Source organism: Carcharhinus amblyrhynchos, chromosome 16 (genome assembly GCF_965287045.1).
Source record: "Carcharhinus amblyrhynchos chromosome 16, sCarAmb.v2.hapA, whole genome shotgun sequence".
Classification (NCBI taxonomy): Eukaryota; Metazoa; Chordata; class Chondrichthyes; order Carcharhiniformes; family Carcharhinidae; genus Carcharhinus; species Carcharhinus amblyrhynchos.
This window is the reverse complement of record NC_137339.1, coordinates 5,264,366-5,292,217: the sequence shown is the minus strand read 5'-3', so window position 1 is coordinate 5,292,217 and position 27,852 is coordinate 5,264,366. Positions and strand designations below refer to the sequence as shown.

General features: G+C 43.0%; 1 protein-coding gene across 4 annotated transcripts in view; it reads left to right on the top strand.

Moving 5' to 3' along the window:
- Positions 1-468: 468 nt before the first annotated feature.
- LOC145353793 (arf-GAP with SH3 domain, ANK repeat and PH domain-containing protein 1-like) overlaps positions 469-27,852 on the top strand; it is a 196,398-nt gene continuing 169,014 nt past the window's right edge. For all 4 annotated transcript variants that reach the window (XM_080204605.1, XM_080204606.1, XM_080204604.1 and 1 more), the window contains exon 1: positions 469-673. In XM_080204605.1, the coding sequence (XP_080060731.1) occupies positions 548-673 (126 nt within the window). In that variant the 5' untranslated portion in view covers positions 469-547. The remainder of the gene's footprint in view (positions 674-27,852) is intronic.

Genomic DNA, 27,852 nt, shown 5'->3' with positions numbered 1-27,852 from the left:
AAGAAAACACAAATTTGTAATTATGTCCCATTGCTTATAAGAGGAGGATTAGGCTGGGGGTGAGGGAAATAAATCTGACCTGCACCGAAAGGCTATCGGCAGACGGCCAGAGTGAGTGAGTGAATCGAGCGAGCAGCACAGCGCGAACAGCGGCGGTTGATGCCACTGAAACGCGCTGACCCTGGGAGCGCGAGCAGCGGCGGTTGGTGCCGCTGGGAGCGCGCTGCGCGCGGGCCCCTGGAGCGCGAGCAGCGCGGAGCGCGCGGCGCGCGGGCCCTGGGAGCGCGAGCAGCGGCGGTTGGTGCCGCCAGAGCGGGGCGCGCGCTGCTTCCCCGAAGCATTTCCTTTCCTGCGAAGCGGAGCGCTGCTGGCAGAGGCGGGCGGGCGGCTGCAGGAGGAGGGAGGTTGCATGTCAGTCAGTGATCCTGCCTTCCCAGGGTCTCTCTCTCTCTGTCTGTCTCTCCCGATCTGAACTCCCACCCACCCCCTCCTCAATCTTCTTCTCGAATTTCTCGGAAGAGTAACAAACCAACACTGAAAAAAAAAGATGCCGGAGGTGATCTCTGTGCAAGAATTTATCTGCGAAACTCTGGAGGACCACAGCTCGCCGACAACCTCCTCTTTCACCACCATAATGGCAAACTGCAGGAACACAGTGACTACACTCGAGGAGGTAAAGCTCTCCCTTCATAAAAAAAACCCATGTGGTTGCTGCTGCTGTCCACCGACATTGTTCATTCTCTTGTGTGTCACTCAGGAATCTTGTCATTTTTACTCTCCAACTCTGCTCTGTCTCTCTTTTTCTTGCATTTGAGATTTTGTTGAGTGACAAACTGTGGCTCGGAACACAGTCTGTGCTACTCACCTCTGTGAATACTGCTCACCCCCTTCAAACAGTTCTCTTCCTGACATTTAAATCTGTAAGGTATAGTTATTTCCTCTGACCTGTCATTCCTCCCACCCTCTCTCTGTCCCTTTTGTCTTTTCTTCATCCCACCTCACATGGTCAAGATGGCAAACTCTAAGAACACATTTGGCTCTGACAGCACCCTTTAATCTTAATGCATAGATTATATTCCCTATGCGGAATAAATGTGTGCCTTCCTTCTCCAATCCTCTGCTCCACACCAGTGCTCAAGTTGTCATTATATCTACGTGCATCTAGGTGTTCGTTTCCTGTCTCTGCAATCTTCCATCTGTTCCGTGAACATTGTTAATAATATGGTGTTGGGAGGCCAGAATTTCCTTCTTCTGTGGAAGTTCGTTGCATTAACAGCAAACAAGTCCCTAAAGCTTACATGGATAAATGTGAAAAATGAACAACTAGCAGTACGTATTTGTGAAATTTTAGCATCAGATTGTGAACGCGTGAAATATGTGGGGTTATTTGGATTTTCAACATCACAATAATAAAATAGTGATACATAGCAATAAATAATCATTTGTCTTGCCAGGCCACTTCAACTGTATTCACTTTTGCAATGAGTTTTTTGAAAGATAGGGTAGAGATGTTGAACAATCTTTAAAATCATGTATTGAAAATAGGACTTTTAAAGTTTTTAAACTGCAAAGGGTGGGACAGTGTTCAAAATCACAGGATTATTCAATGCTGAATAGGATGGGGTGGTGAGTAAAATACTGTCCCTGTCGGAAGAAGATGGTGATCATGAATGTATTTTTATAAACAAGGCAAAGCTTTCATACTCATGGTTGTGACTTTTTTTATCCAATAAATGTAATTGCAGCAACTGTCAGTGGCAGATGTTAAACCAGAGTAGTGAAAATGGGAACATCAAGGAAATCTGGAAGACCTGGCAAACTAATACAGTGCATAGATTATTTAATTTCTCAGATAGCTGTCATGCAGATTATTTATTTTTTAGTTTTGGCAAAGCAGACTTTCTGTAGCTATTCTTTTGGTCACTTTATAAACCCAAGCTCAAAGCCTTTGCAGGATTTTGTCAATTCAACAGAAAGGTGTATGAAAACGCCCTGTGGTGACTCTTCTGATTTTTCTGTTTTCCTTGCTCGTTAAAGGGAAGTATTTGACTTCTGTTTGCTGTGTCTTCACAGCAGAACAAATGAGGTTGTCAGTTCACCACACAGAGAAATGTGAGTGTGAAAATTGCAACCTCTCACTCCGTAGTGACCTTATTGTGTCACAGCATTTGATTTTGTAACATGGACATCATTACAAACCAACGGTTAACATTGATAGCACGAAATGAACTCAGAATTGAAATGTGTCCCATATTAAATTAAGAGAGACGTGTGTATGTGTGCATTTAAAAGATAAGTTTGGACAATTGAAAACTTTAAGGTTGTAATCTAAATTTCATTGCCTTTGAATTGAACTCCTCCTCAATGTTTGTTACTGGAACACCTCTATTAATGCTGAGATAAAATGAGAAGATTCATAGGTTGCAAATCTGAAATAAAAGCAAAATGGTGGAATTACATAGGAGGTCCATCAGGATCTGAAAAATAACAGGTTTTTCAGGTGGAAACTGCCCTTTAACTCGAGTGTGGGAAGGGTATAGTGCAGTTTGTTGGCAAGCAACGGTTCTGCTCATCGCAGATACCCAGTTTGATTGGCTGCCCAGCTAGTGGGCAAGCCATAGGAGGGGACCCTTAGGACAGCATGATAGGAGGACTTTGAAGGAGATAAGGCATGTTGAAAATAGGCTGAGACTAAGGAGTTTGAGGACTCTCAGGGGAATGTGGGGAAAACTCCTGCTCCTCCTGGTCCACAAGAAATTTCTAAATAAATAGATTGTAGATATTTAACTTGGCCAGTTGCTGCCTTTTTTGTTGCTGATTTAGTCACAGGATGTGGACATTGATAACATGCTCAAAAATTAATACTCTTTCCTAATTGCCCTTGAGAAGGTGGTGGTAAGCTACCTTCTTGGATATCATTAAGTGGGTTGCTTGCCCAGAGAGAGTTAAGACTAAGGATGGGACTTTCCAGCTGCGCTCACCCCAAAACCGGAAAATCCCGCCCAAGGTCAATGGACATATGTATGGTCCATTGGCAGGTTGGCAGATTTACTTTTCCTCAAGGACTTTAGTGAACCAGGTGGGTTTGATGATAGCCTGCTCGTTTTATGGTCACCGTACTAGCTTTTTATTCCACCTTTAATTAATAAATTAAATTTAAATTCCTCAGCTGCCATGGTAGTATTTGACATCATTATGTCCACATTATTAGATCAGGTCTCTGGATTACTAATCCAGTAAAAATCATTATGTTACTGAACCCCCTGTAGGATCTGCAGCTGGGTGACAGGCTGCGCAGGAGTCCTTTGGTGTTTATTTAATTTTATGTTATGCCACCAATTATAACATTGTGCTGTGACTTTTGAATGTTAAGTCATTCAGATTGGAAAGATTCTGTTCATTAATATTGATATTTCAGTTGCCAATGAATCTCCATCATTTTCTATTAATTATTGTTTGATAAATTATTATAGGTTATAAGCAGTAGAGATCCACAAAATATTGGTCGTCAAATTAGTATACTTATTTCATCTACCTCTCCCATGCCATCCCCTAACCCCTATGCCCGCTTCTATCCCATTACTGCATTAGAGGACTGGAAGTAGCCTAGACCTGCAAAGGCATGGTAGGTGGAACTTGTTGTGGCAATCTGTGCCATTCTTTGGAGGAGCTCATAAATTGATGCCTTGCCTGCCCTCCAAGGTGAGCATAAAAGATCCCATGAGACTATCCCAAGAGTAGGTGGTAAGTGCTTCTGATATGCTGAAGAAAGTATATCACTCAGCAAATATCACTAAAATGTTTGCCCGTTGGCCTTGTGGGACCTTTTTTAACATATTAATTGATAAGATGTGGGCAAGAATTTATTGCTTATCCCTAGATGTTCTTGAGAAGGTGGCACTGACCTACTGTTTTGAATCGCTGTAATCTATGTATGTAGGGACATCCAGTGTTGTTAGGGAGGAGGTTTCAGAATTTTGACCCAGTAATAGTGAAGGAACAGTGATATATTTCCAAAACAGAATGGTATGTGATTTGGGGGGAACTTTCAGATAGTGGTGTTCCCATGTGTCCATTGCCCTTGTTTTTCTAGATAGTAGCAGTTGTGGGTTTGGAAGGTACTGTCTAAGGAGCCTTCGTGAATTTCTGCACTGTATCTTGTAGGTTTTACACACTATTGCCATTATTTGTTTGATGGAGAGAGTAAATATTTGTGGATGAAGTGCCAATCCAGCAGATTACTTTGTCCTGGATGTGTCAAGCTTCTTGAATGTTATTGGAGCTGCTCTCATCCAGGCAACCGGAGAGTATTCTGTCACTCCTGACTTATGCTTTGTAAATGGTGGACAGGCTTTAGGGAGTCAGGAGATGAGTTACTCACCACAGGATTCATAGCATCTGAACTGTCCATATAGCCACAGTATTTACATGGCAAGCCAAGATCAGTTTCTGATCAACAGTAACTCCTAGGATGTTGATAGAAGGGGATTCAGTGATGTTAACATCATTGAACATCAATGTGTGAGAATTAGATTCTCTTTTGTTGAAGGTGGTCATGGCCTGGCTCTTGTATGGCACAAATGTTACATGCTACTTGTCAGCCCAGGCTTGTATATTATCTAGGTTTTGCTGCATTTGGATATGAACTGCTTCAGTATCCCAGGAGTCGCGAATGGTGCTGTACATCATGCAATCATCAGTGAACATTCCCACTTCTGACCATATGATGGAAGGAGGTAACTGGTGAAGCAGCTGAAGATTGTTGAATTAGGGGACACTACCCTGAGGAACTCCTGCAATGACAGCCCTGAAGCAGTGATGATTGACTTCCAACAACCAATTAGACTGGATGATCTTCCAGACCACGAGGTTGTGGTTGAGTACAATTCTGCTGCTAATGATGGCCTACAGCACCTCAAGATTGCCCAGGCTTGAGTTGCTAGGTCTTATTAAAATCCATCCCATTCAGCATGGTGTTAGTGTCACACAACATGATGTATATCGTCAATGTGAAAATAGGACTTTGTCTCCACAAAGACTGTGCAGTGATCTCTCCTACTGATATTGTCATGGAGGATGAACCTTTGGCAGGCAGTTAGGTGAAAATGAGGTCACATATTAGTTATGTTTTTCCTTTTGTTGACTCCCTCACTACCAGCCATCCTGGTCTGCAGTGATGCTACTTAGTCACTGTTGGTGATAGACATTGGTATCCTTCACCGAGAGTACATTCTGTTCCTTTGCCACTCCCAGTGTTTCTTCCAGGTGGTGCTCAGCATGGAGCAGTACGGATTCACAGCTGAGGGTGGGGTAGACAGTTCTCAGCAGGAGGTTTTCTTGTTCATATTTGACCTGAGCCTTCTTGGGGTCTGAGGTTGATGTTGAGAACTCCCTCCCAACTTTATACCATTGTGCTGACACCTCTGTGGAGAATGATGATGATGTCTAGGACATTATTTGTAAGATATGATTTCATAAGTATGGCTATTGTTGCTGTTGCTTGACTAGTTTGTAAGACAGCTCTCCAAATCTTGGCATAAGCCCTGGATGTTAGTAAGGAGGACTTTGAAAGGTTGACAAGGTCGATGCTGGATGGCTCATCTGGATTAATCTCTTATTTGTGTTTGATACAATTGAGTGGCTTATTAGGCTACTTAAGAATCAACCACATTGCTGTGGATCTGGAGTCACACATAGACCAAACCCGGCAAGGACAGCAGATTTTGTTTTCCTAAAGGTGGGTTTTTATGATATTTGACAATGGTTTCATGGTTATCATTAGACTTTTAATTTGTAATTTTAATTAGTTGAAGTCAAATTCCACCCTCGGCAGTGGTGGGATTCAAATTCAGTGCCCAGAGCATTACCCTGGATCTCTGGATTACTAGTCTAATGGTGACAGCATTACACCATGGTCCTGTTGTGAAGACATTGACTGCTATCATTTCTTGCATTCCAGCTAAGTTCAAGAAAGCAGTTCACCACCACACTCTCAAGGATAATTAGGAATGGGTGATGAATGTTAGCCTCACCTGCAACATCCACATTCCACAAACGAATAAAAAAAGCTTGGACTTCAAAGTACTTCACTGGCTGTGAAGCACTTTGGGTTGTCCGGAGGCTGTGTACTTTAGTTTTCTTTCCCCACCACCCCCCTCCATCCTTTTCCCTTTCCACAATGCATAAACAGACTTTTAAATAGCTTGCAGTTATGAAGGGTTGAATAGCCGAGACCAAGATTTGTTGAAGGTTCAACATTTCTAACAGCTGTTTTGCACTTTGTGAAAGATCACCTTTATTTATTACTACAATGCTATAAATTAATTGTGTTTATTACACTAAAAGAGATGAATTGAAGTTCACTTTGTTATTTTTCTTAGGCAATTAATTGATGCTGCGGTAATCAAAGGCATAATAATATTACCTCAGATGTCACTCTAAGTAGAGAAGTGTTTGAATATTCTTTGCTTCCACCACCACCTTTTTCCATCGATTCATCACTTCTCACTGAAACGTAATTCTTGATATATGCAGGGTGAGAACATGACACCATTCTTCTGAGATGGGAGAGGAAGAGAGTTCTGGGAACACGGAGACTCTGCTGAATTTAACAGCAAGACTTTGTTATCATGTTTTTATTCTATCTCCAGCCTGATGGGTGGCCAGATTGACACACTAGCTGACGGTTAGGCAGAGAAACCAATGTAGAACATCACAAGTGAGGACAGTCCCCAGCGACTGGAAAAGTACAAGGCTTGGTGAGAGAGCTTGAAGCATGCTAGTGAGAAGGAAGAGAAGAGACAAAGATCTCCTACACTCAAGAATTGAGCACAGACACATAGGCCAAAATCCTCGTGGCTGGCGTTTTCCAGTGCTGCTGAAAATGAATGTAGTTCTCTTTCCATTTCCTAATTTTCTTTTCTCGCTCGCCTGCCTTGGACAAGACCGGAGAATCCCACACATAATGTAACCGTGAAAAATGATATCAGGCATGTATACATGGTTGAGGTCATGTCCCCCAGTTTTCAATTTTAAGCTTCCTTTTTAATGTGCAGGACAGAACCTTATAAAAGGATTGTCGTTTTAAGATAGAACCAATTGGAGTGTGCATCAGGTATCACTGGACTAATGTGCGATCAGTTGGATGGATAGGTGTGCGATGTCGTTCATGTTTTTGCTGCCTGTTCATCATGTCTCCCACCTAGACATCAATGTTAATTCTCAGCTATTCTCAGCTTCTCTAATTCTCACCTTTGACCAGAAGTACCACAGTATGGAAAATTTGTAATCTCTTTTAAATGTCTGTGGAATCCATAATTGTTTGAAAAGGACTTTTAAGTGTTTGCATCAATTATAAAAGGATAAACTAATTTTGAGGCAACTGTTCCTGGAAGCAGCATGAACAGGAAGGAAGTTATGACCAGATGCCTGTGACTGGTATACACAAAGGAGAGCTACAAGCTGAAGAGCTGAAGGGTGAAAGCACAGATGCAAACTCAAAGGAAAAGTAGATAGAGACAGAAAGGAATGCACTGAGTTCTTTTGAGGAGAGGAAGCAAATCACTCTCAGGAAGGTGTTTTTCTATTTGGCAGAAAAGGAGACAGGAACTCTTGGAGATTGTGTGTGAACTGACTGTAAGATGTAAAACATAAAAAGTTGCATAAATAGCTCAGAGCTCAGTATTTTCCCCAGCAGTGACCAAACTGTGAACCTGGATATTATTTGTTGATAAATCGAAAAGAAACTATGGGTAGCTACATCATCAGGACTGTGATGACCTGAGGGACAGAGAGTTTGTAGAAGTGTGCCTTGATCTGTGAAGGTTATTGGTATTGGAAGTTGTTGTTGGTGTGACTCCTGACCTACCCTGCATGAATAAAGAACATCATACTGTGTAGAAACGTAGTGCCACATTTGTGCAGTGAGTAATGTGAAAGCTTGTGGTTGTGTAAAGCATATCATTATTATATCAACTATTTAAAGTGAAATTTATCTTTTAATTTGAAGTATTAAGTGAAATCTTGTTGATAATTTCTTTGGGGGCCATTTAGTAAATTTGGTTATTTCAGTTTACAGTTTCCCCATGGGGGTTGTAACAATTTTAAATGGCCAATTCTATACTTCTTTGCAATCAGCAGTGTAGTTTTTACTTAAATCTATCATATTAATGTTACAGTTGCTGGTATGTATAACTATTAACAGCCTCTAAAATAAACGGCAATGTTGTGAAATATGTTCCAGGATGTGTTTAAGAACTAATAGCATTCTAAATGATACCTGACATACAGCAGGCTGACCAAGCAAATAGGGAATGGGAAGTTGCTTTGTGTAATCAATTATTATTGAGCTGGTAGGCTAATGCTGTTTTGCCACTGGAACAGTCTTGTCATCTTGCACTAGCAAGCGTAGAGCTGTAACAGATTTTCAATTTTGTCATTTAAATGTTGCACACGTTAAGAAAGAGGGAAGTTGTATTTCTTGGCATCTTTCACAACCTCGAGATATAGAACATAGAACACTACAGCACAAACAAGCCCTTGGGCCCACAAGTTGCGCCGATCATATCCATACCTACCAAGCCTATCTATAGCTCTCAATCCCATTAAGTCCCATGTACTCATCCAGAACTCTCTTAAAAGACCCCAGCAAGTTTGCCTCTACCACCACCAACGGCAGCCAATTCCACTCACTCACCACCCTCTGAGTGAAAAACTTACCCCTGACATCTCCTCTGTACCTGCTCCCCAGCACCTTAAACCCGTGTCCTCTCGTAGTGACCATTTCAGCCCTGGGAAATAGCCTCCGAGAATCCATCCTATCTATACCTCTCAACATTTTTTAAACCTCTATCAGGTTGCCTCTCAATCTTCGTCTCTCCAGGGAGAAGAGACCTAGCTCCCTCAGCCTATCTTCATAAGGCATGCCTCCCAATCCAGGCAACATCCTTGTAAATCTGCTTTGCACCCTCTCAATAGCTTCCACATCCTTCTTGTAGTGAGGCAACCAGAACTGCACACAGTACTCCAAGTGGGGTCTGACAATGGTTTTATAAAGTTGCAGCATTACCTCCCGACTTCTAAACTCAATCCCTCGATTAATGAATGCTAGCACACCATACACCTTCTTGACCACATCCTCCACCTGCGAGGCCGATTAAGAGTCCTATGGACCCGGACCCCAAGGTCCTTCTGCTCCTCAACACTGCTAAGAGTCCTATCCTTGATATTGTACTCCTTCATCCCATTGGACCTGCCAAAATGGACCACTATACATTTATCCACGTTGAAGTCCATCTGCCACTTCGCCGCCCAGTCTTGCATCCAATCTATGTCTCGCTGCAACTTCTGACACCTCTCCAGACTATACACACCACCACCAACCTTCGTGTCGTCGGCAAACTTACTAACCCATCCATCCATTTCCTCATCCAGGTCACTTATGAAAAAGACAAACTGCAAGGGTCCTAGAACAGATCCCTGGGGCACTCCACTGGTGACCTACCACCAGTAAAAAGTCTGACAACACACCACTCTCTGCCTCCTGCAGGCAAGCCAGTTCTGGATCCACAAGGCAACAGCCCCTTGGATCCCATGCCCTCTCACCTTTTCAAGAAGTCTTGCATGGGGGACTTTATCAAACACCTTGCTGAAGTTCATGTAAACCACATCCACCGCTCTTCCTTCATCAATGTGTTCAGTCACATTTTCAAAGAACTCAACTAGGCTCGTAAGTCACGACCTGCCCTTGACAAAGCCATGCTGACTATTTCTGATCATACTAAACTTCTCTAAATGTTCATAAATCCTGTCCCTCAGTATCCTGTCCATCAACTTACCAACCACTGAGGTCAGACTCACCAGTCGGTAATTTCCCGGGCTATCCCTGTTCCCTTTCTTGAAAATAGGAACAACATCCACAATCCTCCAATCCTCCGGAACCTCTCCCGTCTCCATCGATGACGCAAAGATCATCTCCAGGGGCTCTGCAATCTCTTTCCTCACCTCCCACAGTAACCTGGGGTACATCCCATCTGGTCCCGGCGACATATCTATTTTGATAGAATTTAAAAGTTCCAACACATCCTCTTTCTTAACGTCCACATACTCAATCTTTTCAATCTATCTGAAGCTATTTTGGAGGCAGTGAAGCACTTTTGAAGTGAAGCTACAATTGTAATGTAGGTAATGCAGTGGTCAATTTGGCTGCAGAATGATCAAATTTTTTTTAGGTGGATAAGTGATAGATACTAATCAGCACACTTATCACACACAATTTGTAATCTGTTTACAGACAGATTAATGAATAAAGCAGTAAATCTAACTCTCTTCTTCGGAGAGTTCCATGGGAACCTTTGCAGCCACCCTAGGCAGAATAAGCCTCAGTTCAACATCTGAGCTGAAAGATAGCACCTGTAACTATGCGGCACTTCCTCTGTACTGAAATGCCAACTTAAAACATATGCTAAAATCTTTGGTCTGACCTTGAACTGTACCTCTGACTCAGAGACTAGGCTGAATTTTCATGGCCCTGTGGAGACTGGGGCCGGAATTGCCCCAGGAATTTTAGTGGGCGGGTTGCAGTGAATGTGAAATGCCATTGATGGGCGGTTGGGAATTTCCGGCTTTTAGATTAGCGCAGCTGGAGAATTCTGTCCTTGGGAAAATTTGAGAGCTGTTTTGGGATAGCTCCCTGCCACATTTCTGCCTCTAAGGAATTTACCTGGGCAGACTGGGAACCAGGCAACCATTTCATCCAAACAAGGCCATATTTAGGCACCATTTTGGTCTGACGCTGGTAATTTGTTGACGTCAGAACTATGATGTGGAGTTGCCGGCATTGGACTGGGGTAGGCATAGTAGTATCAGGTAGTCAGTGTTGGCTGGAGTCACAAGAGTATGTATCATGTACCTGCTGGATGATGTTCTCACATTCTCACATGAGAACACCATCCACCAGGTACACGGTGCATTGTCTACCCGATAAGCTGCAGGAAAGGATGTCCCGAGGCATGGCACATTGGTGAGACCATGCAGACGCTATGACAACAGATGAATGGACACCGCTTGACAACCTCCAGGCAGGAGTGTTCCCTTCCTGTCAGGGAACATTTCAGCAGTCAAGGGCATTCAGCCTCTGATTTTGGGGTAAGCGTTCTCCAACACTTTATTTCAATAAAGCGTTTGATAAGTTTCCCCATGGTAAGCTACTGCAGAAAATACGGATGCATGGGATTGAGGGTGATTTAGCAGTTTGGATCAGGAATTGGCTAGCTGAAAGAAGACAGAGGGTGGTAGTTGATGGCAAATGTTCAACCTGGAGTTCAGTTACTAGTGGTGTACCGCAGGGATCTGTTTTGGGGCCACTGCTGTTTTGTCATTTTTATAAATGACCTAGATGAGGGTGTAGAAGGATGGGTTAGTAAATTTGCGGATGACACTAAAGTTGGAGGAGTTGTGGACAGTGTGGATGGATGTTGCAGTTTGCAGAGGGACATAGATAAGCTGCAGAGCTGGGCTGAGAGGTGGCAAATGGAGTTTAATGCGGAAAAATGTGAGGTGATTCACTTTGGAAGGAGTAACAGGATTGCAGAGTATTGGGCTAATAGTAAGAGCCTTGGTAGTGTGGATGAGCAGAAAGATCTCGGTGTCCATGTTCATAGATCTCTGAAAGTTGGCACCCAGGTGGATAGGGTTGTTAAGAAGGCGTACGGTGTGTTAGCTTTTATTGGTAGAAGGATTGAGTTTCAGAGCCATGAGTTCATGTTGCAGCTGTACAAAACTCTGGTGCCGCTGCACTTGGAGTATTGCGTACAGTTCTGGTCGCCACATTATAGGAAAGATGTGGAAGCATTGGAAAGGGTACAGAGGAGATTTACCAGGATGTTGCCTGGGATGGCGGGAAGGTCTTATGAGGAAAGGCTGAGGAACTTGAGGTTGTTTTCATTAGAGAGAAGAAGGTTAAGAGGCGACTTAATTGAGGCATACAAGATGATCAGAGGATTAGATAGGGTAGATAGTGAGAGCCTTTTTCCTCGGATGGTGATGGCTAACACGAGGGGGCGTAGCTTTAAATTGAGGGGTGATAAATATAGGACAGATATCAGAGGTAGGTTCTTTACTCAGAGGGTGGTAAGGATGTGGAATGGCCTGCCTGCAGCAGTAGTGGACTCGCCAACTTTAAGGGCATTCAAATGGTCAATGGTTAGACATATGGATAACACTGGAATAGTTTAGGTTAGAGGGTCATTAGATTGGTTCCACTGGTCGGTGCAACATCAAGGGCGCTGTTATGCTCTATGTTCTAAGGCAGCCTTTACGACACATGACAACGTAGAATCGCTGAGCAGAAACTGATAGCCAAGTTCCGCATACATGAGGACTGCCTCAACTGGGATCTTGGGTTCATGTTACACAATCTGTAACCCCCACAACTTGCCTGGGCTTGCAAAATCTCACACCTCTTTAACCTGTGCTCAACCCTCTCTCCACTCACATTGTCTGCACCTGTAAAGACTTGATTACCTGTTAAGACTCGCATTCCAACCATTATCTTTTAATTGAGTTTGCGTCTGTTTGTGTCCTGTTTGTGAAACAAATCCTGCACTCACGAGATGAAGGAGCAATGCTCCGAAAGCTTGTGCTGCCAAATAAACCTGTTAGGCTTTAACCTGGTGTTGTGAGACTACTTACTCGACATCAGAGCTTGCAGAGGCTGCCAGTTCAATCGCAGCTGCCTCCCTGCAGCAAACCAGGGAACCAGAGGCTGTGGGGTGAAAGGTCACAGCCTGTTTGTTCAATCTGTTGGTTCTCCAATCTGATAGCCAACCAGCATTGGACCTCTTTAATTGATCACTTCCTTGCAGTAGCCATGTTTAAATGCCATCACACTCGCTTGCCATAGCAGTGTCCAACCTACCCTCTGGGACTGCCAGCCCAACATTGCTGTGGGCCCTTTGATTGGAATGAAGCCTTGGGAACCTGCCAAATGATGGTGTCAGTGGGTGGACTGACAACATGGGCAGGCTCAAGTCCCCACATATGTCACTGTCCCAGTGCCCACCAAAAAATCCAGCCTTAGGATGCAAGCATTACGCCAAGGTTGATGCCTTGCATTATATACATTGCTCCTTTTGTTTCATGGTATTTAATGGAGCTACAGAGTGGACCTGGAGTATTCACCGTCTGAAGCACATACATCTATGGTAGACTTGTTTGTAATGAAATATCCTGTTAACAAAGAGATTAATGAATACAGCAGCTCTAAATCTAAAGCAAAAACTGGAAATGTGGCTGTTATATAACTAGTGTGTTGAAGAGAATCAGGCGGCATGGTGGCACAGTGGTTAGCACTACTGCCTCACAGCGCCAGGTATCTGGGTTCAATCCTGGCCTCGGGTGATTGTCTGTATGGAGTTTGCATGTTCCCTAATGTCTGAGTCGGTTTCCTCCAGGTGCTCCAGTTTCCTCCCACAGTCCAAAGATGTGTGGGTTACATTGATTGGCCATGCTAAATTAACCGTATTGTCAGGGGGATTAGCAGGAAAAATATGAGGGGTTACGGGAATTGGGCCTGGAGGGGATTGTGGCCGGTGCAGACTTGTTAGGCTGAATAGCCTCCTTCTGCACGGTAGAGATTCTATGACCTTCGGAGTGTGGGAGTGTGTCACCGTGCTGCCCGTTTTAATCTTGTTTTTCTTTCATATAGCTGATGTTTATTCTGCTATTCACATCTCCTCCAGATCTATCTATTGTATCTGTACAATGCATTACCACTCCCTTTGGCCTTGCAGCACCAACCCATTTGTCATTTACTCTCTGCTGCTGGCCACCCTATCCCAGACCTTTCCTTTAGCTTTTTTTCCCACCTACCTTTCTTTTACTTGCTTAAAACATTTCTAACTTTTCCCAGTTCTGATGAAATGTCATTGACTGGGTCAGATTTTCATCAGGACAGATATTCAGAGTCCTGAATTTTCCCAAATCTGTGATTCAGTCTTTGTCTTACTTTTATGTTGAGAAGGTGGGCATGGGCTGGAAATGGGCCTGCTGCCTCTGGAGACAGAGCTGAGATGGCAACGGAGGCAAAAGGATGGCAAGGTTGGCAGAAAAGAATAGTTGTATTTTTTACTGGATCATCGGCCCAACTGTATTCATGATAGTTAGGATCTCTAGGCTCACACCCCTTCATCCCACTCCATGCTCCTGCATATCTCCATTGCTGTTTCATACCCCTTTCACCATTCTCAGAATGTCTCCATGTCCCTTCCAAGCTCCCTCACTCAATATGCACAAGGTACATAAGCAATCAGCCACATAGTAACTCTAGAAGGTCTTGAAATAGTCGTGTTATATAAACAAAACCAAAAATTCTTTTGAAAAACACTTCCCCCACTTACATTTTCATAAAACTGTCAGTCAAACACAGGTAGTGAAAGTCCCACTGAATAAACCTTTAATCCTGCCCAAAAAAGGCACATGCATTGATAAACCATGTATAAGAAAGGAAATTACATGTAATAAAGCCATTAATCAAACAAAGCTAGCTGTCGCCTTCAAGGTAAATAATTCGCTCCCCCCTCCAAATGGGCAGAATGCATGAGTTCATGCAAGAAGTTCAGCTAAACATTCATAATGAAGCCAAATGAGAACTGTGTTAACAGAAGCAGAGTGAACAGATGCCCAAGCATCTGTTTTGTCTGATGGCCTCATTATGAATGCTTGTCTACAAAGAGAATTTCTAGCTTTGTTTGATTAAGAGTTCTAATATCTTGTTTCAACCTGATCTTTCTATGTAGTGGATTTTCAATGCCCATTTTTCTCTTGGACAGGAACAAAGGTTTCTTCAATGGAACTTTCATTAGTGGCGTTTGGTTGACATGAGAAGTTTTTTTTCCCAGTGCGAAGGCTGAATACCTGATTGTTTTTTGGTTCCAGCTCTAGACAAGATTCCTCCATAGTTAACAACTCCCATGAGTAACCATAAATCATGTCTTCTGCAAGAGTCAGTCAAACGCCATCAGATTTGTAAGAGGTTTGAAATATTCACCCTTGGAATGGAGCTGGCAAGGTCAGTAATGCTATATGTGGGCTCACTACTTGTATCCTTTGCCCATGCAGGAAAAAAAATGCAGGAAACAGGAATGAGGGTGAGAATCCTGGAATCAGGTACTGCTTACCATTTTTAAAGCCTGCATGCCTCCGTTTTGATGCAGTCAGAGGCATGAAAATTCAGGTCATTAGCAGTGTTTCTCTCCACAAATTCCTGACCTGCTGAGTATTTCCAGCATTTTTTGTTTTCAATTCAGATTTTTAGCATTTTGCTTTTCTGTAGTGGCTAAATGTATGGTTTGACAATGGCAGGTTGTTGGGAGTGGAGATGCATATTGAATTATAGAGGTCTACAGCACAGCAGAAAAAAAAACCCTTTGGCCCAAAGACCAATCACCCAACTATTTCAATTCAATTTTCCAGCACTTGACCTTGTATGCCTTGGCATTGCAAATGCACATCTAAATTCTTCTTAAATGTTATGAGGGTCTCTGTCTCTGCCACCCTTTCAGGCAGCGAGTTCCAGACTCCCATCACCCTTTGGGTGGAAAAAGTTATTCCTCACATCCCCTCTAAACCTCTTCCCCCTTACCTTAAATCTATGCTCCCTGGTCTTGATCCCTCCACCAAGGGGAAAGGTTTGATCCTGTCTACTCTATCTATGCCCCTCATAATTTTATACATCTCTATCATGTCCTCCCTCAGTCTCCTTTGCTCCAGGGAAAACAATGCCAGCCTATCCAATCTCTCTTCGTAAGTAAAACTCTCCAGCCCAGGCAGCATCCTCTGCACCCTTTCCAGTGCTGTCACATCCCTCCTGTGGAATGTGGATTCCAGAACTGCACACAGTACTCTAGCTGTGGCCTTACCAATGCTTTATATAGTTCCAACATAACCCCCCTACTCTTAAACACTATGCCTTAACTTACAAAGGAAAGCATACAATATTCCTTCTTAACCACTTATCCATCTGCCCTACTACCCTAAGGAACTGGTGTACATGCACAGAAAGATCTCTCTGATTTCTGGTACTTCCCAGGGACCTGTTGTCCATCATGTAGTTCCTTGCTTTGTTTGTCCTGTCCACATGAGACCAAAATTAGAGAAACAGAGCATTTTTGAGGATTCAGGAAGGCAAGTAACCACCTTCTGTACTATAAATTTTTATGTTCTTTAGAATCTCAGCCATACTGTTGAATACATTTCCATAGGATATAAATTCTGCAGAGAAACAGGTGGTGTAAACTGGTGGCAGGTTTTTACTTACATTCCCAACTCGCAGAGTCAAATTACTTAGCACCCTGACAGTCAAGTTTACGTTCATTTATTCAAGCTTATCAATCTTGATAGTAATGGAGCTGCACTACTGTGAGCACAAATGCAAGTAGGATTTATCTTTTCTATTGTATTCTGCATTGTTGTTCTGCTTCAGATCAGTGAACAGAATAATACCGTCCTAACTGACAAGGGCAGTGTTTGGAATTCACTGAAACTCATTTTAAAACATTTGTGTTTTTAAATGACATGTAAAAGATGCTTTAAAAAGAGACAGTAAAACATGAATAGTGAACTCACAGTCCTGTAGAAAATATCATGTATGTTGCAACAGCTCAATCTGAAGCTGCAACATTTTTATTATTCTTTAATTTCTTTGGTGTCTATCACTAGCAAGGTCACTATTTGTTGTCCATTCCTAATTGCTCTTAACGGAGTGGCTCGCTAAGCCATTTCAGACTAGCCAAGCAACAGCCTGACATAGTCATACTCGCGGAATCATACCTTACAATTAATATCCCAGACATCACTATCACCATTCCTGGTTATGCTCTGCCTTATCAGCAGGATAGACCCTGCAGAGGTGACAGCAGCACAGTGGCATACAGTTGGGAGGGAGTTTCCCTGGGTATGCTAAACATAGACTCTGGACTCCATGAAGCCTCATGGCATCAGGTCTGACATGGACAAGGAAACCATCTGCTGATTACCATAAACCATCCCTCCTCAGCTGATGAATCAGTGCTCCTCCATATTGAATATCACTCGGAGGAAGCATTGAGGGTTGCAAAGTCTCAGAATGCTCTCTGCGTGAGGGACTTCAGTGTCTATCACCAAGAGTGGCTCGGGAATACCACCACAGATTGAGCTGGCCAGACATAGCTGCGAGACTGGGACTGTGGCAGGTACTGAGGGAACCACCAAGAGGGAAAAACATACGTGACCTCGTCCTCACCAATCTGCCTGCCACAGATGCATCTGTTTATGACAGTTTCGATAGCAATCACCATTGCGCAATTCTTGTGGGGAAGAGGTCCTGTCTTCGCACTGAGGATACCCTCCATCGTCTTGTGTAGCACTACCACCGTGCTAAACAGGATAGACTTCAAACAGATCTAGCAACTAAAGACTGGTCATTCATGAGGTACTGTGGGCCATTAGCGACAGCAACATTTTTTCCAGCCACAATCTGTAACCTCCAGACTTGGCATATCCCCGACTCTACCATTAGCACCAAGGGGATCATCACAAGTTCAGTGAGGAGTGCAGGAGGGCATGCCAGGAGCAACACCAGGCATACCTATAATTGAGCTGTCAACCTGGTGAAGCTGCAACATAGGACTACTTGCATGGCAAACACCATAATCAACAAGTGATAGACAGAACTAAGAAATTCCATAGCCAACGGAGCAGTTCTATTCTTTGAAGCCCTGCCATATCTAGTTATGAATGGTAATGAATAATTAAACAACTCACTGGAGGAGGAGTCTCCACAAATATCCTCATCCTCAGTGAAGGAGGAGACCAGCACATCTGTGCAAAAGATAAGGCTGAAGCATTCGCAGCACTTCTCGATTAAGATTATTAAGTGGATGATTCATCTCGGCTTCCTCCAAAGGTCCCTAGCATCACAGATGTCGTTCTTCAGCCAAATCAATTCATTTCACATGATATTAAGAAACAATTGAAGGCACTGGATACTGCAATATTCCAGCAATAGTCCCAAAGACCTGTGCTCCAGAACTTGCTGTGCCCCTAGCCAAGCTGTTCTAGTACAGCTACAACACCGGCATCGGTGTGGAAAATTGCCCAAGCATGTCCTATACACAAGAACCAGGACAAATGCAGTCTGGCCGAACACTGCCCCATCAGTCTGCTCTTGATCATCAGCAAAGTGATGGAAAAGGTTACAACAGTGCTATCAAGTGATACTCAGCAATAACCTACTCATGGATACTCAGTTTGGGCTACGCCAGAGTCACTCAGCTCCTAACTTCATTATAACCTTGGTTCAAAAATGGTCAAAAGAGCTGAATGCCAGAGGTGGAGTGAATTACTGCCCTTGACATTAGGGCAGCATTTGAGTGAATATGGCACCAAGGGGCTTTTGCAAAACTGAAGTCAATGGGAATCAGGGCGAAACCCTTCACTGGTTGGAGTCATGCCTGCTACAGAGGAAAATGGTTGTGATGATTGGAGGTCAATCATCTCAGCTCCAGGACATCACTATAGAAGTTACTCAGGGCAGTGTCCTAGGTCAGCCATCTTCAGCTGCTTCCCCTCTTTTAACCTTCCTTCTATCATAAGGTCAAAAGTAGGGATGTTCACAATGTTCAGCACCATTTGCAACTCCTTAGATGCTGAAGCTGTTCATGCGCAAATGGAGCAAGACCTGGACAATATCCAGGCTGACAAGTGGCAAATAAATTCATGCTCCACAAGTACCAGGCAATGGTATTTCCAGCAAAAGAGATCTAACCACCGGTCCTTGTCATTCAATGGCATTACTATCACTGAATCTCCACTATCAACATCCTGGGGGTTACCATTGACCAGAAGCTAAACTGGACCAGCCATATAACTACTGTAGCTACCAGAGCAGGTCAAAAGCTAGTAATCCTGCAGCGAGTAACAATACCTCCTGACACCTCCACACAAAGCCTGTCCACGTCTATAAGGCACAAGTCAGGAATGTAATGGAATACTCTCCATTTGCCTAGATGACTGCAGCTCCAACAAGAAGCTTTATACTACCAAGACAAGGCAACCCACTTTATTGATATCCCTTCCACAAACATCAGTTCCTCCATCACCAATGAACAGTGGCAGTGTGTGTACCATCTACAAGACACACTGCAGGAACTCACCAAGTTTTCTTAGACAGCGCCATCCAAACCTACGTCTACTACGATCGAGAAGGAAAGAGCAGCAGATAGGCCGGTTAGTTTAATGTCTGTTGTAGGAAAAATGCTTGAATCCGTCATCAAGGAGAAAATAGCGAGGCATCTTGAGGAGAATTGTTTGATAGAGCAGACGCAGCACGGTTTCGTTAAGGGGAAGTCGTGTCTGACGAATTTATAGGAATTCTATGAGGATGTGTCCAGTGCGGTGGATAGAAGGGAACCGGTGGATGTGGTGTTTCTCGATTTTCAGAAGGCGTTTGATAAGGTGCCACACAAAAGGTTGTTACAAAAGGTTAGGGGGCATGGAGTTGGGGGTAGGGTGTTAGCGTGGATAGGGGATTGGCTGTCAAATAGGAGGCAGAGAGTGGGTGTCAATGGGTGCTATTCGGATTGGCGGTTGGTGACTAGTGGAGTGCCACAGGGATCGGTGCTGGGGCCTCAGCTATTTACCATTTATATAGATGATCTGGAGGAGGGAACCGAGTGTAAGGTGTTGAAAATTGCTGATGACACAAAGATTGGTGGAACGGCAAATTGTGCGGAGGGTGTGGAAAGTCTGCAGAGGGATCGGCTGATAGATAGGCTGAGCGAGTGGGCGAGGACCTGGCAGATGGAATACAATGTTGGCAAGTGTGAGGTTATCCACTTTGGTAGGAATAATGGTAGGAAGGACTACTACTTACAGGGCAAAAAGCTGCAGCATGCTACGGTGCAGAGGGACCTGGGGGTCCTTGTGCATGAGTCGCAAAAACCCAGCCTACAGGTGCAGCAAGTGGTCAGGAAGGCAAATGGGAACCTGGCCTTCATAGCGAGGGGGATTGAATATAAAAGTAGGAAGGTCTTGCTGCAACTGTACAGGGTACTGGTGAGGCCGCAGCTGGAGTACTGTGTGCAGTTTTGGTCACCGCGCCTGCGCAAGGATATTTTGGCCTTGGAGGGAGTGCAGAGGAGGTTCACTAGGCTGATACCAGAATTAAGGGGGTTGAGCTATGAGGAGAGGCTGAATAAACTGGGCTTGTACTCGTTAGAGTTTAGAAGGATGAGGGGAGATCTCATTGAGATGTATAAGATGATGAAATGGATGGATAGGGTAGAGGTGGAGAGGTTCTTCCCGCTCAGAAAGGATAGCAGGACTAGAGGGCACAGCCTCAAGATAAGGGGGGGGCAGTTTAGAACGGAGTTGAGGAGGAACTTCTTCACTCAAAGGATGGTGAATCTCTGGAATTCTCTGCCCGTTGAAGTGGTTGAGGCTTCCTCGCTAAATATATTTAAGACGCGGATAGATAGGTTTTTGGTAGGCAAAGGGATTAAGGGTTATGGGGAGAAAGCTGGAAAGTGGAGCTGAGCCACTTCAGATCAGCCATGATCTTGTTGAATGGCAGGGCAGGCTCGAAGGGCTAGATGGCCTACTCCTGCTCCTATTTCTTATGTTCTTAGATACCTGGGAACACCACCATTTCGAGGTTCCATTCTGAGTCACTCACCACTTGGAAATATATTGCTTTTCCTTCATTATCGCTGGGTCAAACCCTGGAATTCTCCCCTAACAGTTCAGGAACTACAGTGAATTGAAGAAGGCAGTTCACCACCATCTTCTGAAGGGCAGCTAGGAATGGGCAGTAAATGCTGGCCTAGACAGCAGTGCCCACATCTCGCAAAACGAATTTTAAAAAAAGCATCTTTCCATATGAAGAAGCATTTTTAAGTGTTAAATGGCATTTCACTAAGGTCGTGCAGGAACCAACTATAACAATGATTTTTCACAAAATTTATCAAGGTAAGGTGCAGAAGAACCACGAAGTAGGCTTCTTAAACACTAGGGAATATTTCATTATAGGTGTCCGCTGTCCTACAGTCAGGACTTAGTCGGCTTAACCAGGTTCCACCTTGGGAGGATCCACCTCAAGAATCACATGACCCACATCCTTAATGGCGCAGTACACACCCACTCCCCCAACAAACATATATAACATTCTACAGTGCAAAAAGAGGCCGTTTGGCCCATCCAGTCTGTACTGACTCTGACAGAGCACCAATCCAAGCCCTATTCCCATAACCCTGCACATTATCTTGGCTAATCCATCTAACCAACACATCTTTGGACATTAAGGGACAATTTAGCACGGCCAATCCACCTGACCCGCACATCTTTCAACTGTTTAAGACTGGTCCCACTTCATTTTGTTGTAAAACAGAAGTATTCTTGTTTAACAATGGTGGTGGATTTGTGCAAAAGCCAGCCCATCTCAGGTTCACAAAATTATAATAATGGAAAATGGTGGTGTTTTTCTTTCCTTTTAGCAATAATTTTCTGGTTCAAAGAAGAAATGACAGAAAAATCCAGTTAAGTTTAACACGTCAAAACAAGCAAAGATAGTAGTTATGTGAGCTTGAAGAATAATTTTGGATGTCTAGATGGCCCAAGCTTTTAAGTTTTATCTAAGTGTTATCAACTGACCACTGGTTTCTTCATTCTATAATATATGATACTTTATATTTGGCTTTGCTAGACTGCATTTCTGATCTTCCTTTCATAGGAAGAGTTTTTTTAAAATTTCACACATTTTTGTAACAAAGATAAACGTTGGAACAGTTTTCTCTGACTTTTATGATTTTTCATACAACTCTGATTAGAGCAACAACCATTTATGTTTTTTTGAATCATTTCTATAGTAACAAATTCCTGTTCAGTACAAACTCTTTCTTTTATCTTCTAAACAAGTTGATGAACAAGATTTTAATTTAAATGTAAAACTATTTGATGCACATATTCTGTTCTTGCTGCTTATGCGTGAGAACCAATTAGAATCAGATTTTGATAATAGTAAATGAAATTAAGGAACAATGTAGATGCTTGAAATCAGATAATTGTAAAATAGATATGAAAAGGGTAGGGTAAAATAACAACACAACAAATTGTACTTCAGTGTCAAACAAAGCATAACAGACAAGAATAGATACCCAGCAGGAAGTGTCATTTTAAGGAGGATCTTACAGAGGAGATGGGTACGTGAAGGGATAATGTTGGAAGTGATTTTTATAGTGAGCAAAGAAAAGAGGCAGCGCAAATTGATTGAGTGAGGGGAAAGGGAGAGTGATAACAGGAACAAAATGAGCAATAACTGCTAACATGAAGTTTAGAAAGGAGGCAAGAGAATCACCTTAAAAGTGGAATGGACAAGACTGAATGATTAGAAAAAAAGGTAAGGATTGAAATCTGAATTGGGAGTGTTGGGCAGTCAGGGCAATTGCAGTATTTCAATGATTTTTTTGCATTTTTCTCTTCTGATTATTGTGTATTTCTGAAGGAATGTTATACACTCTGGGCTGCATTTTAGAAGGTTAGGATTGGAAGAGAGTGGGCTAAATGGGGTAAACTTTGAACATTCTAGCAACTCAAGACTGAGCGTTCATGAGACGCTGTGGGTGATCAGCAGCAGCAGAACTGTACTCCATCACAATCTGTAACCTCATAATTGGCTGGGTTGGATTTGACCTGATTCTTGAGTACAGGACATATCTGAGCAATTTTCCACATTGTCAGGTAGGTGCCAGTATTGTAACTGTGCTGGAAAAGCTTAGCTAGGGGTCCAGCAAGTTCTGGAGCACAAGTTTTCAGGATTGTTCCTGGAAAATTGTCAGGGTCCTTAGCCTTTTCAGTCTCCGGTGCCTTCAACTATTTCTTATTATCACGTGGAGTGAATCAATTTGGCTGAAGACTGACATCTCTGATGTTGGGGATTTCCGGAGGAGGCTGAGATGGATCATCCACTCAGCACTTTTAGGATAAAATTTGTTACAAATGCATTTATCATTTGCTCAGATGTGCTGGGCTCCTCCTTTATTGAGGTGAAGTCTCCTCCTCCAGGGAGCTGTTCAATTGTCCACCACCATTCACAGCTGGATGTGGTGGGACTGCAGACCTGATCTGTTGGTTGTGGGATTGCTTAGCTCTGTCTGTTTCTTGATGCTTATGAGTTTGGCATGCAAATTGCCAAATTTTTAGCCTTTTGTTGCTCTCGGCATGGTGTTCTGTACCTTCATTGAGTGTGATGGAATACTGTTTCCTTTTCTGGATGAGTGCAGCTCCAACAACACTCAAAAATCTCGACACCATCCAAGACTTGATTGCTATCCGTTCCACAACATTCAATCCCTCCACTATCGATGAACTCTGGCAGCAATATGCATCATCTACAAGGCGCACTGCTGGAACTCACCAATGTTCCTTCAGCAGCACCTTTCAAACCATCACTACTATCTAGAAGGTAAGGGCAACGGATACCTTGAGCCACCACTATCTGGAAGTTCCCGCCCAAGACACTCACCATTCTGGCTTGGGAATATATTTCCATTCCTTCACTTTTTGTTGGGTCTAAATCCTAGAATTCCCTCCCTAACAGCACTTTTAGGTGTATCTACATCACAGGGACTGCTGTGGTTCAAGAAGGCAGCACACCACCACTTCTGAAGGGCAGTTAGAGATGGGCAATAAATGCTAACCTAGCCATTGACGCTCACATCCTGTGAGTTAATGAAATAAAATCCTTACTCTTGTTTACTGACTGGGTTTGGGCAGTCGGTGAAAATAATATGGTAGTGAAGTTTGACTGCTGTTAGTTTTTAGTTTCAGTTATAGAATTTTGACACTTGAGTTCCTTTTAAATATTTTGATGACTAATTAGAGCATTGTAATCCTGAGGATGGAATAGTTCATTTCTCCATTTCATGTTATTTTCCCATCTTTTTAGTAAATGTATATTTGTATCTTTATCCCAGTAATTGTAGTTTTTTTGAGAACATCAATGATTTGTCTTATTATTCGGAGGAATTTTTTCCAGCAATAAATAGAATTGTATAAATTGTACAATAAAATTGTCTGGCACTGTGAAATCTGGAAATGTAGATCAGTTTCAAATTCATTAGAATTCTGAACTTATTGCCTTCCTGTGCATCCATTTAGTGTTATTGTGGCTTAGTAACAACATGGCACTCCAAAATACATGTTCCAATTGCAATGCTGTTCAGATCAATGGCAAAAAAAAGTCTAACTTCAACAAAAGTAAGAGAACATACCCATTTATTCTTACTTCTATAAAATCTAATGTAGGTGGAGCGCATAATTAATTAATTTGGCTAGTGGGAGAGGTAATTGAACAAAATGGTAAATAATTGTTTAGATGAGTAGGATTGCATTGTAAGTTGAAATGAAGTTGCATGAAAGAATCCTAACATTCAATGCCAGTACAGTAAGCTGAGGATAGCGGAAATGAGGACATACAAAACTTCCTCTTTTGTGAAAATGTTATTTCAAACTTGTTTGGATGTGGAAGTCTTTAGTACTAACTATGAGGATTAAATAGTCAGACCTTTAAATCAAATTCATTCCAAACGTCGCTGGATTCCGTGGAAGTGCCGGAAGATTGGAAAATGGCTAATGTTACGCCGTTGTTTAAGAAGGGTGGCAGGCAAAAGGCGGGGAATTATAGGCCGGTTAGTTTAACGTCTGTTGTAGGAAAAATGTTAGAATCCGTGATCAAGGAGAAAATAGTGAGGCATCTTGAGGAGAATTGTTTGGTAGAGCAGACGCAGCACGGTTTCGTTAAGGGGAAGTCGTGTCTGACGAATTTATTGAAGTTCTATGAGGATGTGTCTAGGGCGGTGGATAGAGGAGAGCCGGTGGATGTGGTCTTTCTTGATTTTCAGAAGGCGTTTGACAAGGTGCCTCACAAGAGGTTATTACAGAAGGTTAGGGGGCATGGAGTTGGGGGTAGGGTGTTAGTGTGGATAGAGGATTGACTGTCAAATAGGAGGTAGAGAGTGGGGGTCAATGGGTGCTATTCGGATTGGCGGTTGGTGACTAGTGGAGTGCCCCAGGGGTGGGTGCTGGGGCCTCAGCTATTTACCATTTATATAGATGATCTGTTGGAGGGAACCGAGTGTATGGTCGAAATTTGCTGATGACACCAAGATTGGTGGAACGGCAAATTGTGTGGAGGGTGTGGAGAGTCTGCAGAAGGATCTGGATAGGCTGGGCGAATGGGCCAGGAACTGGCAAATGGAATTTAATGTTGGCAAATGTGAGGTTGTCCACTTTGGTAGGAATAATGGTAGGAAGAACTATTACTTACATGGCGAAAAGCTGCAGCATGCGACGGTGCAGAGGGACCTCGGGGTCCTTGTGCATGAGTCGCAAAAACGCAGCCTGCAGGTGCAGCAGGTGGTCAGGAAGGCGAATGGGATGCTGGCCTTCATAGCGAGGGGGATTGAATATAAAAGTAGGGAAGTCTTGTTGCAGCTGTGTAGGGCACTGGTGAGGCCGCAGCTGGAGTACTGTGTGCAGTTTTGGTCGCTGCACTTACGCAAGGATATTTTGGCCTTGGAGGGAGTGCAGAGGAGGCTTACTAGGCTGATTCCGGAGTTGAGGGGGTTGAGCTATGAGGAGAGGCAGAATAAACTAGGCTTGTACTCGTTAGAGTTTAGAAGAATGAGGGGAGATCTCATTGAGACGTATAAGATGTTGAATGGGATGGATAGGATAGAAGTGGAGAGGCTCTTCCCGCTCAGAAAGGACAGTAGGACTAGAGGGCACAGCCTCAAGATAAAGGGGGGGCGGTTTAGAACAGAGTTGAGGAGGAACTTCTTCACTCAAAGGGTGGTGAATCTCTGGAATTCTCTGCCCGTTGAAGTGGTGGAGGCTGCCTCGCTCAATATTTTTAAGACGCGGGTTGATAGGTTTTTGATAGGCAAGGGGATTAAGGGTTATGGGGAGAGGGCAGGAATGTGGAACTGAGCCACTTCAGATCAGCCATGGTCTTATTGAATGGCGGGGCAGGCTCGAGGGGCTAGATGGCCTACTCCTGCTCCTATTTCTTATGTTCTTATGTTCTTATGTTCTTATATTGCACAGTTTTAATCCATTCAAATTCAGCAATTCTGAAAGAGACAGCGGTAAAAAGGTTTCTTTCAAAACAAAAAAACAGTGATAGTATTGTGCAACTTCAACAGAAATTTGAGAAGCAAGTGTTTGTATGTTAAGATTATCTTTAAGAACTCATGTTTAATTGATTTGCTCTTGATTTCTGTACTTTAATTATTAAAATTTAATAATGTAAAATTACTTGTATTCTCAAAACCACAATCAGTTTGAAAAGATACTAGATTTGGAAGAAAGACAGATTTCTGCTCTTTAGATGGGAATCAAGGGATATGGGGAATGAATAAGAAAGTGGAATTAAGGCAAAAGATCAATCACGATTGCACTGAATGGGCAGGCTTGAGAGGCTATATTTATAATATGCTAACTATATTAGTGATTGTGACTTTTGGTTTATTTATTAGTGTCAGACTTACATTAACACTGTAACAAAGTTACAGTGAAAATCTCCTACTTACCACAGTCCAGTGCCTGTTCGGGTACACTGAGGGAGAATTTAGCCTGGCCAGTGCACCTAATCAGCACGTCTTATGGACTGTGAAGGAAACTGGAGCATCTGCAGGAAACCCATGCAGGCATGGTGAGAATGTGCAGACTCTGCATTGACAATGGCCCAAGCCGGGAATCAAATCTGGGCCCTTGGGGCTGTGAGGTAGCAGTAGTAGAAAAAGAAAATATTTAGTTTGCACCCATCCAAGTAAGTACATCAAGAAAAGACAGGAAAATGACACAAAATCATAATGTTCATTGAGAGAGCTGGTGCAGATACGAAGGGCCAAATGGCCTTCTTCTACAGTGTAACAATTTTGCATTCTGTCATGCAAAATTATTTGAATCGCATTGAAAAATTATAATCTAATCATTGTTATACTTAACGGAACAGTAAGCTAGCTTGTTGATTATTAGTTTGCTTAATCTTACTAGAACGCTTCTCAGTACTACCAGTCAGTAGGAGGAACACATGGAGGCAATTGCGAGATCACTGTATCCGGTGCTAACAAGAGTTCTCATGTTATGGTCTCAGACCAGATGTTGGTGGTAAAGGTACGATCCAAATGATAGGACACAGGCAGGGCTGATCGGATTAAATGCACCTTCCCAATCAGAAATGCGTAAATCTGCTTATCTTGTCTGTTTTCTACAAAAACCTGTATGCCATCCACATTCAGCACAGTTATTTGTATATTTGCACCCCTGCAAATTCTAAATTGACTAGTTGCCTAAACAACTCAGCTTAATGTTTACTATGTTCTAAAGCCAGGGTGCATAAAAGATGCATCCGGATCCTAACTGGATCAGCCACTGCTTCCTCATCTCCCCTGCTGCCTAGGCCTCTATAAATATTCATTTGAGTCTCATGCCTGGACTAGATTTAATTTCACATTTTTCTAACTGACATTTTTGTTTATGATACACATGTTTAAGCTTTGGGAAATGCTGCAGTTTGTGGATTTTTTTTAAAATCATTTGTGATTACCTTTGTGATTTGTGATTGCTTAAGGTTGTCAGTGGATGTACATTTGTAAAATCAACACTTACTTTTGCTCCCATCTGAGCCAGAGATGCCCCATTAGAGAAACAGCAACTGCTAACCTCATATACTTATTTCACCTTCCATTTCTCTCTCTCCATTCTCACAACATTGTTTGTCTTCACTACAGGCTCTCTTAGCTCCACTGCACTTCCATG